Here is a 12,223-nt window from a genome sequence, read left to right on the forward strand (position 1 = left end):
ACCCAGGCGGAATATGAGGTGCTGTTCCTCCAATTTCCGGTGTAGCTCACTCTGGCAATGGAGGAGACCCAGGACAGAGAGGTCGGATTGGGAATGGGAGGGGGAGTTGAAGTGCTGAGCCACCGGGAGTTCAGGTAGGTTCTTGCGGACTGACATCATACTCCTCAGATTGTAACCAATAAGCAACTCTACACCTTGTTTTTCGTCAACTTTTCAATTCTGGCATTGTAAACTACAAGTTTTTGCTCTTCAAACCACACATGACATACCTTTCTGCCCACTACTTTCCCATTAACAATGTCCTGTAGATTCCATCACAATATAACATGATTTTTAAATCTCACTGTGTTACGACTCCCGAATGCAAGTACTTCAGAGCCGCATAACACAAGTCAAAAACCAGGTTCAGGTTCAAAAACAGTTTTAATTATTCATTGGAACACAAAACTCAAACCTGATTTAAACAACCCAGTCAGGGATATGGATAAACTGACAAACAATTTAACAATGCTCCAGCCAGCCACGCAATGGGCCGTCGAACCGGAGTCTCCAAAACCTGCCCAAAGAGATACAACCCTGAAACCAAAATACACGAAAACTCTAAGGTCAGCCCTTATCCGTCCCAATTCAATATCTGTTAACAAGGAATGGTGAAAATACACTAAAGTTCTATGCCATGTGGTCAGGCTTCCTCGGCCCACACCAGCAGTCTGCTCATCAGTCAGGGTCGACGAAGAAGAGAGAGAATCCTGGGAAGCTCTGGTATTTATACTTCAGATGAGTCACCCGTCACCTGACGCAGCTTGGCCAATCGGGTACAGGAGCCTTTAACCCCTCGATTCCAGACTCACAGCCACGAGGCCTGTACTTTGGAGAGAAACAGAGAAAGGTAAGTACATAGCCTTCACCAGGAGGGGGAAGCGCCTAACACACTGTCATGAATTCTCCCAATTTTGCTAGCCCTTGCTGTCTCCTCCCCTTCCTTAACCCTCGAGCTGTCTCCTCCCATCCCCCCACCCTCGGGCTCCTCCTCCTCCCTTTTTCCTTCCTTCTCCCCCCCCCCACCCCCTATCAGTCTGAAGGGTTACGGCCCGAAACGTCACCTATTTCCTTCGCTCCATAGATGCTGCTGCACCCGCTGATTTTCTCCAGCATTTTTGTGTACCTTCGATTTTCCAGCATCTGCAGTTCCTTCTTGAACAGTATGATGATGCTACTGATTATGGATATGCCAATTCTCCATGAAGACTTGGTCAATTGCTAGAAATTGTAATATATTTACCTATCTGTTACGGATTCACAGCATATAATAATATTAAAGTTCTGATCTTGAGAATATCACATTTTTGAATTTAAGGCAGTCTGGGTGTTTATTACTATTTCCGTCACAACGGTCAATTTTGTAATTAACTACAATTAGGTAATTAACTAATTATATGCTTTAATTTCAGGTCATCCAAGTAAGATGTTTTATATTTGTTTCAGAATGCTTCAATGTATAATAACTGGAAATTTCATTCAGTTCTCTTGATTTTTAAGAAAGTTATGGGCTTTTGACTGTCCTCAATCACAGCTTTTGTGTTAAGTCAATGGAAAGCAATAGGGAACAAGATGCTAATTCCCGAGTATGAAAAAGGCCATAACCTTTTTAATACTGAAGATATGAAAGTGCATTAGGTGTCAAATTAAACTTCTGTTTATGCTTTATCTGATGGGATAAATTGCAGACTAGATTTTTTAAATCTCAAAATTTGTAATTGCTACTGTAATGTCACCTCTGACTGTTGCCGTGACATCCTCTTTAACCAATAATGTCCTCTTTAACCACCCTCTTTTACCCTCAAACATAGAAAATAGGTGCAGGAGTAGGCTATTCAGCCCTTCTAGCCTGCACCGCCATTCGATATGATCATGGCTGATCATCCAACTCAGTATCCCATTCTGAAGCACCTGTATCTCCGGAAACATTGAGCGGCCAACCCTGCCCCTCTTAACCAGGTTTCAGTAATGGCTACGACCCGTCGCACATACCTATCCATGCCCTGAGCTCATCTGCCTTACCTGTCAGGCCCCTTGCAATCAAATACATGTAGTTTAAACCAACCTTCCTTCCTCGCTCTCCACTTTTCTCCTGCCTATTCTGTCCTCCAACCTTTCTCTCACCACCCTCTACACCAACCACTAATCTCTTCTCCCACCCCCCCCCCCCCCCCCCCCCCCCCCCAGTTAAGGTGTAACCCCTCTCTTTTGTACAGGTCCCCCCTGCCCCAGAAGAGATCCCAATGGTCCAGAAATCTAAATCCTTGCCCCCTGCACCAACTCCTCAGCCACACATTCATCTCCCCTTTCTTTCCGTTCTTACCCTCACTAACACGAGGTACTGGAAGCAAACCAGAGATGTTTGGGACAAAGACCCATCATTTATTTATTTTATGCTGTCCTCCATCATTTGAGATTTGTAATAGAAAAAAATCACGTGCACATTGTCAGATTTTATTAAAGGGTATTTTTTATACATTTAATAATAATAATAATAATAATAATAATAATAATAATAATAATAATAATAATAAATACTTTATTGATCCCCTCAGGGAAATTCAGATGTCCAGAAGCTCCCAACCAACAAACCCACAGATTCAAAACGAACGCAGACAGAAAATACATAGAATACAATGTGGACACTACCTGAGAGCAATAAATATTTAAAAAGACCAATAATTAACAGTTAAAAATTAATAATTGCAAAATGCATCCCCCTACAGCCTAGCGGTCCGAATTATAAAATCTAATGGCTGCAGGGGTGAAGGATCTCCTGAACCGCTCCGTTCTACAGGGCAGGGAGAGGAGCCGGTTGTTGTTCCGAGTGCTCTTCTGACTCTCCAGAATTATATGGAGGGGATGCCCGGGGTTTTTCAGGATGACCTGCACCTTGTGCCTCATACGCCTCTCAAGCACCTCCATCCCAGAGTCTACTCTCCCCTCCAGCACTGAGCTAGCTCGTGTAACCAGTTTGACCAGCTTCCTATTGTTTTTTGCACTAATGCTGTTGCCCCAGCAGACAACAGCGTAGAAAATAACGCTTGCGACCACTGTGTTGAAAAACATGTGCAGCATATCCTTACACACATTGAAGGATTTGAGCCTTCTGAGGAAAAAGAGTCTGCTCTGGCCTTTTTTGTAGACGGAGTCAGAGTTGACAGACCAGTCCAGTTTGTTGTCAAGGTGCACTCCAAGGTATTTATATGTCTGCACCACCTCAATGTCAGCCCCTGCAGCGTTGACCGGCTGAAGGGGGAGCTTGGACCTGCCAAAGTTAACCACCATCTCTTTAGTCTTTGTTGTGTTCAGGGTGAGACAGTTCTCTTCACTCCAGGCACAAAAGGCACTGGTCAAGTTCCTGTATTCCTCCTCCTGCCCGTTCCTTACACATGCCACAATCGCTGTATCATCTGAGTATTTCTGTACGTGGCATGTGTCAGACTTATAGTTCAAGTCTGCTGTGTACAGGGTGAAGAGGAACGGGGCCAGAACCGTTCCCTGTGGGGCTCCAACATTGCACACCACTGTGCCAGACACACTGTCCCCCAGCTTGACAAACTGTGGTCGACCCGTCAGGTAGTTGTATATCCAGGAGATAAATGTGGAATCCACCCCCATCTTCTTAAGCTTGTCATTCAGAATCAGGGGTTGGATGGTGTTGAACGCACTTGAAAAGTCGAAGAACATAATCCTCACATAGCCACCGGGTTTGTCCAAAAAGGAGTAGATCCGGTGCAGCATGTAGAGGACTGCGTCATCCACCCCAATGTTCTCCTGGTATGCAAACTGTAGTGGGTCGAGTGCGTGCTGGACTTGTGGTCTCAGGAGACGAATGAGTAGCCGCTCCATTGTTTTCATAATATGGGATGTAAGGGCCACCGGTCTGTAGTCGTTGATCTCGGTCGGCCGCCCTGCTTTGGGAACCGGCACGAGACATGATGTTTTCCACAGACCTGGTACCCTCCCTGACTGGAGGCTCAGGTTGAAAATGGTCTGGAGCGGCTCCGCCAGCTGAGCCGCAGTCTTTTAGTCATGTAGAAATTTCAGCAATGTTTATACAAAGTCCCCCCATTTCAGGGCACCATAATGTTTGGGACACAGCATGTAAATGAAAGTAGTCATGTTTAGTATTTTCTTGCATATCGTTTACATGCAACGACTGCTTGAAGTCTGCGATTCATGGACATCACTAGTTGCTGGGTGTGTTCTCTGGTGATGCTCTGCCAGGCCTGTATTGCAGCCATCTTTAGCTTATGCTTGTTTTGGGGGCTAGTCCCCTTCAGTTTTCTCGTCAGCATATTAAAGGTATGCTCAATTGGGTTCAGATCGGGTGATTGACTTGGCCACTCAAGAATGTACAATTTTTTAGCTTTGAAAAACTCCTTTGTTGTTTAGGATCATTGTCTTGCTGGAGAATGAACCACCGGCCAATGAGTTTTGAGGCATTTATTTGAACTTGAGCAGATATGATGTGTCTATACACTTCAGAATTCATTATACTACTACCATCAGCAGTTGTATCATAAATAAAGATGAGCCAGTACCTTGAGCAGCCATACATCACTGTCAGCGAGCATAAGTACAAAAAATGTACAGGAGTAGGCTCCCTAACACTGTTATTAATTCATCAGCCTCATTCTCTGGAGGTCCCACACTTAGAAATCAATTTTCTTTTCATATATCCATAGAAATTTTTACTGAAATTGCTGTCAAGTTTCTCTCGAAATCAAATGTCTCTTTTCATTTCAAGTGTTTTAGTCTTCAGCTGCTGGTCAGTTGACGGCTGAGGATTTGAAGATGTTATACGGAGGAGCAGGGACTTGCGTAAAGACAGCGTGGAATATGTAAATAAGTTAAAGCCTGAACTGTTCAGAGGATGAGAACATTTGAGCTTCTTGGGGCTGGACTGGAATGGTCGTCTGTTTCAGGTGTTCTTGGTAATCTGTAAATGGATGTCATATGTCAGAAACGTTCTAAATAGTAATGTCAAGCTATGCATTCATACCTCCAGCTATAAACACTGCATTGAACAAAGATCATGAAAATATAGATGACATAAACCTGAAAAGAAAAACTGAAAATGAGAGAAACACTCAGTGGGTAACAGCATCCATAAAAAGTGATCAAGAGTTCATGTTTCAACGTGAGGATTATTTGTCAGAATGGTTCTGACAAAAGATCTTCAACATCAACTCTTGTTTATCTTTCCACAGAGTTGTCCAGCTTTGTTTGTTTTATTGATGCATGGAAAGACAGACAAATTTACCACTGTCCATTGGACCTTCTTGCTGCATTGTTTTTGACAATCCATATAACCATATAAAAATTACAGCACGGAAACAGGCCATCTCAGCCCTTCTAGTCCGTGCCGAACACGTATTCTCCCCTAGTCCCATCTACCTGCACTCAGACCATAACCCTCCATTCCTTTCCCGTTCATATAACTATCCAATTTATTTTTAAATGATAAAATCGAACCTGCCTCCACCACCTTCACTGGAAGCTCATTCCACACAGCTACCACTCTCTGAGTAAAGAAGTTCCCCCTCATGTTACCCCTAAACTTCTGTCCCTTAATTCTCAAGTCATGTCCTCTTGTTTGAATCTTCCCTACTCGCAGTGGGAAAAGCTTATCCACGTCAACTTTGTCTATCCCTCTCATCATTTTAAAGACCTCTATCAAGTCCCCCCTTAACCTTCTGCGCTCCAAAGAATAAAGACCTAACTTGTTCAACCTTTCTCTGTAACATAGTTGCTGAAACCCAGGCAACATTCTAGTAAATCTCCTCTGTACTCTCTCTATTTTGTTGACATCCTTCCTATAATTAGGCGACCAAAATTGTACACCTTACTCCAGAATTGGCCTCACCAATGCCTTGTACAATTTTAACATTACATCCCAACTTCTATACTCAACATTACTATTACAACATTACATCCCAACTTCTATACGCAATCCCTGCTTCATCATCCCACGATTATGCTGCACTTTGAGTCAGAGACACATATCGCAGTTAGAAGGACGAGATAAACAGAATATGGGTAATCAATGTAGTTATGGAGGAAATTAAGTTGAAGAGAAAATGTATAAGGATACTAAAGTTAGCGATAGAGTTGAAAAATTGGGAAAAATTTAGAATCCAGCAAAGGTGGACAATAAAGATAAAAACAGAAAATAAACCTTGAGAGCAAACCAGGAAGGACTATTATAATACGAGTTGTTCCAAGCAGATAAAGGGAAGACAGTGGTCCATGTGAACTTTAGGTACGTGAAAAATATGCTGGGTAAATGGTTTTATGAAACAAGGAAATGGCAAAGGTTAAACAGATATTTTGCATTGGCTTCACAGTATATCACATGCTGTGAAATAGCAAGTGCTATGAAAATCCAATTAATCCAATTCATACTGAATCATGGTTGGGGAGGAATTAATATCAGCATCAGTAAAAATGTAGTCCTGGGTAAACTAATGGACCTAAAAACAGAGATGTCCTCTGATGGCTTGTGTCAGGGATCCTGAAAGTAGTGGCCATTGCTGAGTGGATGCATTGTTTGCAATCTTCCACAAATCCTTACATTCCGGAGAGGAACCAGAGCATTGGAAAACTACCAATGCAAAGACAGAGGGAGGGAGAAAGCAGCTCACTGGAGGTGAGCTCTAGTTGTTGGAAAAAAAATTGTAGAACCAATATGTTAAGGAAGTAATAACAGCTGAGAAATAATTTAATCAAACAAAGTCAGTACTGTTCTATGAAGGTACAATTATGTGGCAAGTATTGAGTTTTTTGATGATTACTGACACAATCAGGAAAGATGCGATTATACTAGAGAGATGACAGATGTACGAGGATGTTGACAGGAATGGAAAATTGTATCTATGAAGAAAGATTAGATGAACTAGATTGCTTTCTTTGGACCAATGGAGTCTGAGGGAAAATCCAATTGTGGTGTAAAAAATGATTATAGAGTAAATAAGCAGGACCTATTTTGGTCAACAGAGTAGTCAGTCTCCAAATCATACATAACCTCATCAATAACAGCTGACCCCAGGTTTGGAAGACTGATGTACTGAAATCAGACTTTGCACAAATTTACCTGGGAATATTTAAAGAATTTTTCAAAATGGTAAAGTCAAGTTACAGAAATGCACATATTTAAAAGTTATATAAAGGTAGCAGCTACCTAATTTAAAAGACAACCTGTCTTCAAACAAAAACAAACAGTTTCTATATTGTCTCCCAGCAGGAATCAAACAGCCGGTGGGTGGGATGTTGCTGGCTGCAACCACCTCAATGCAAAGACAATTACAGTGGGCTGTGATAAATATGAAGTCATTACAACCACATCAATAATACTGTGAGTTACTGACCTTTCCTAGAACAGAACCTGACAAAAAAAGAAAGGTTTGAAGCAGACCTTTCTCACCATTGCCTTCCCCAATACAATCTACTAGTCTGCATGTGAAAAATGGGAGATTTGGTTGAGGCTCAGACTGTTGCAGCTACTGCACCCCAACATGATCCAGCAATAGAAAATACAGAAAAATATTCAACTTGATGTGTGAAGTATTTGAGATGTTGCTTGAATATACTCACTATCTCTTTGCACTAAGGCTGCTCGTTGCTTCTAAGAGGCATTGATATTGATTCAGATTCATTCCCATTGATGTTATTCCCAGCTGGAGATGGTTTGTCACCCCAACCAATCTGCAGAGGTAAACACATTATTAAACTTGCAAGTTTGAAAAATTACATTTTACAAGTGGTGATTTAATTGTCATTGTTTGAAAGCACAAAAATATTTATGCCACAATGTTTGGCACGGACTCTCATTTTTAGGTTAAATTGTCTTAGAACCACCTTCTCCAGACCCACGACCTTTCCCCATTGTCTGAACCACCTTAGAGAAATATTTCTTCTTGGACATCCATTGTCAAATCTATAGGATTATTGCAATATTACCTACTGTTCCATTAGTACGGTCAAATCCTCACCAAGTACCTAACAGTAGAAACAAATTTCATGCTCTTCTCAGGACATCTTTCATGGCACTCTCCATCTTCACGTTGAATGTCAAATGTTGTCCAGAGGCCACAAGACTATGTATAGTCCTCCTCATCAGCCCTGGTACTGCCATCCTCACTGTGCAGTACTGGTTCCCCAACAAACTCACTGCCTCCCACATTTCACCTGATCACTTGAACAAACCTCCTGCCCCCCACAACATCACAGACATTATATCATCTCAAGTAGTTTGTCATTTCCTTTCCTCATGCTCACCGCTGATATCCAATCTTGAGCTGTTCTTCATTGCCTGAATAGCTTCTCTTTTGTGACCTTCCCCTGAGATGTAACGTACACCAATGCTGATGCCACGTCTGCCTTCAAGCACACCAGATCATTTAACAATGGCAGGATGTGGATACATAGGCATCCCTAAGATGCTGATCCTTGCTGTATTGCTTGCAACCTGGAGTTCTGTATTCAATGTTCATATTGTGACCTCCTCCACATTGGAAAACGCAAATGAAGATTTGGTCACAGCTCTCAGTCTACAGGGGCAATTCTGTCACTTTAATCCTTCATCTCAGTCCCACTCTGATCTATTTGGCTGTGGCTCCCTGCATTGTTGTAATAATGCTTGATTAACGGCATCTCATCTTCCATCTCGGCATGTTGCAGTCTTCCAGTCTACGGAATCTTCAGGTAACTCACTTTCTCTGCCTGTATCAGAACTGACCATTGACGATGTTATCCTTCTTTGATGTTGGCAGAGTTTCACAATATTTGAAATGCCTCTGGCTATATCATCACTCTCTCACTGCCACAGTAAACCACAAATTCTCCCTGTGGTATCCACGATCTCCAACAATCACATATATTACCATTGTTCTATCTATTCCTCTCCATGTTTCCACATTTAAATCTTGCCTGTATTTCTCTCTTTCTCAATTATAATGAAGGGTCTTTGTTTTATAATATTAGTTGTCTCTTAACTAGTTCTGCCTGACCTCCTGAGTATTTCCAATATTTCCTGTTCTTATTTCATATCTCCAGCAACTACAGTTGTTTTGTTGATTTAGATCTGGTTCTCATTCTTTCTACTCCTCTTGTTCCACAATGTTATCTGATCTGCACAGAGGTACAAAATATTTGAATGTGATTTGAGCTAATGGAATGAAGGTTATTTTGTTCCACTGCCTACAGACAACGCACAGCTCCATGACTCATACATTCTGCAATTTACTGTGAGTTATGTGACAACATATCAAAGACAACTACGATACGTTGCTATGCATTACATCAGGTTAAGCACTTACATGGAGCACGTAAGGTGATCAAAGGTAAAACCACAACAGGTACAATCTGCACTCATCGTCCACTTTGCTGAAAGCGTTGGGATACAAAGGATTTTTACTAATGTCACACCTCTGACCAAAAATCACACTTACAATTATTATGGGATGGATATCAGAAACAAAATAGCCAACACAAGGATTGAATTCACATTTACCAGACATGAACTAAGACTAGAGTCACAGTGCAACACACTGACCAGGTTGGCATTTGGGCTAGTCCCACTTGGCTATATTTGGTCCATGGCTCACTACACCCTTCCCTTCGATATATCCGTCCAAATGCCTTTTTACGTCATGATTGTATCTGTTTTTATACTTTCTCCTGGGCTCATGAAAGTTGTTACATACGCACATCAAGGTTGGGTTTATTTTGCAGTCTCTCAGTATTGTTTTACTAAAATCCAGTCCCATGGGTTCAGTGGTAGCTGATAAGGCCGATGTGGGATGAGATTGTAATTTATATCGTAAATATTTTAATCATTTGCAAGATGCAGGACAGAACGCCACAGGAGATCCTTCTTCCCGGTGTCTATCGAACATTACAACTCCTCCGCCTTCTGTCGTGGGGTGGGTTGAGACTGAATCCGCTCCCCCTCCACAATCTTTGCACATCCCCCAAGCCTTTCCACTCCACATTTTAGTTTCATGTATTTTGTATTTTTATGTCTATTGGCAGATCAATTTCCCTCCTGGGATAAATAAAAGTTCTATCGTATTATTTAGCACCTCACGCTGTAAGGCACTGATCCGCTGATGTTACTCCCTTTGATGTGCTTTGGATCTAGTGTAATGATGCATCATTTCAGGGTAAGTAGAACATGCACAGGAAACATAATACTAAATTATTTGAATTAAACAGCAGCAATCTTTGCTTTGTTTTCAACTTTAATTCTGCAAGAAATACAATTTAATACACATGAGCTTTAAATAATGGTGAGATATTATGTACTTACCCCATTCTCTTGTATTTTAATGAAACCTATCAGAAACAAAAACGTAACAAGGTTTTCCGCATAAATACCATGAAATTTGTTTACTAAATCTTTAGTCTATCATGTTTTGACATAAAATTAATTGGTGATTTACAAACGATTCTGCCAGTTCTATGACACAATTGTTCTCTTTGGCTTAGTTCAGGTTGATAGGTCCCATTGTGCCAGGTGGAGTTGACTTTAAATCTATAATTGGTGTGATAATGTTAGGAGTGAGATATACAACAGCTCAGGGTGTGTAGTGTCTGTCTGGCGGCAGCATACCAGCAGCAGGGCCCAACAGGAATGAGTGGGCAATGAGAAGGGTTATGAAAATCTAAATTCTTCAGAACCACACTTAAGCAAAGGAATAAGTAATTCTTCTAAGTTCATAACTTCTAGGATTAGAATACGTCCATTCAGCCCATCAAGTCTACTCTGCCATTCAAATCATGGCTGATCTATCATTCCCTCACAATCCTATTTGCCCCATAACCTCGCACACCCGTACTAATCAACAATCTGTCAGGTCGACACAGAAACTCTGTGAATCCCAGCACTTACAATAATATCAGTTAGATCACAGAGGTAGCCTAAAGAAAATGTTCAGGAAGGAATTTCCAAACTTTAGAGGACTGGCGGAGAGTGAATTCAGGGAAGATCAGGAGAGTGGGTGTTTGCAGACCCAGAGGCCCAGCAGGTCTGCACAAGGCTAAAGTGATCAGACTGGAGTTGGGTGGACAGCCGAAGGACATGATAACACGTATTTAGATTTTTATGTTGAAGTGCACTTGTAGCAGGAGTGATTGTTAATCAGCAAGCAGAGCACCAGAATAGAGAAGTGAAAAAGTACCAAAGGCATGGCTGAGGATTTCAGTAAAGGAGGAGCTGATGCACGACAGAGGCAAGTGCAGGAAGTGAAAACAGGCCGTCTTCATAGTGGTGTGAATGGATGCGGAAAATCCCAGTTCTAGGTCAAAGACAACATTGAGGTGGAGAATGACTCCTCTCAGCATCAAACTATTTCCTTGTGGAAATAATGACAATTAACAAAACTGGCAATTTTAGGTTTTTTAGTACAGCGAGCAAAAAGATTGGTTCAATTCATAGTCGCACAAAAGTTTGGTGATTGTAAATACCAATATTAAAAAAACTATGATTATTTCCAAACTGGCTAAAAAACATTGGATTCAGAAAATGATAATAGAAAGATGTAAACAATAAATTAATAACATACATGATCTGAGTCCACGATACTTCCAGAAACCAACTGCTACAATTAAAATCAAAACGATAACCACAATTGCGATAACTGGAATGATAACTTTTAAATTGGAATTTTCTGCACACTTTACATCAGCTTCACTGGTTCCCTTTTCAACCTGTTGTAGATTGAGCTTTTCACATCTGGGGAATTTACAGAAAAATAAATGAATACAAGCATTCCCAAAGGTTGCTTTGTTAAGTATAATGAATCAGTTACAATTAATCTATTATTGAAATTTCATTGCAATGCCAGCATTCTGAGGTTTACCACTTTTGGCATGATAAGGACATCAGGAATAGGTCAACCATTCATCTTCAAAACAGTTACACAGAATATTTCCATTTCACCAGCGTGAGCAGACAAGACCTTGGTTTAACACCAGTCCCTGGGCAATGCACTGGGATGTCAGCCCTGATTTTCACGGATCACATCCTTCCAACTCAGGTGAAATGCTTTGTGCCACACCCAGTTCGCTCCTGCTCTTGTTAAGCACGGGTATTATAGATGTCCCTTTAACGAGGCTGGGGACCTCTGGCTGTTTTTGTGTGAGGTTGAAAATGTCCATGAAACCTCTAGCCAGTTGC

General features: G+C 41.4%; 1 protein-coding gene across 1 annotated transcript in view; it reads right to left on the reverse strand.

The window, feature by feature from the left end:
* Positions 1 to 4,805: 4,805 nt before the first annotated feature.
* Positions 4,806 to 12,223, reverse strand: part of LOC116990376 (tumor necrosis factor receptor superfamily member 5-like) — a 120,243-nt gene continuing 112,825 nt past the window's right edge. The window contains exons 6-9 of the mRNA XM_033047994.1: positions 11,610 to 11,779; positions 10,355 to 10,380; positions 7,638 to 7,749; positions 4,806 to 4,986 (exon numbers count right to left, since the gene is read on the reverse strand). Coding sequence (XP_032903885.1) covers positions 7,651 to 7,749; positions 10,355 to 10,380; positions 11,610 to 11,779 — 295 coding nt within the window. The 3' untranslated portion in view covers positions 4,806 to 4,986; positions 7,638 to 7,650. The remainder of the gene's footprint in view (positions 4,987 to 7,637; positions 7,750 to 10,354; positions 10,381 to 11,609; positions 11,780 to 12,223) is intronic.

Source organism: Amblyraja radiata, chromosome 31, assembly GCF_010909765.2.
Source record: "Amblyraja radiata isolate CabotCenter1 chromosome 31, sAmbRad1.1.pri, whole genome shotgun sequence".
NCBI lineage: Eukaryota > Metazoa > Chordata > Chondrichthyes > Rajiformes > Rajidae > Amblyraja > Amblyraja radiata.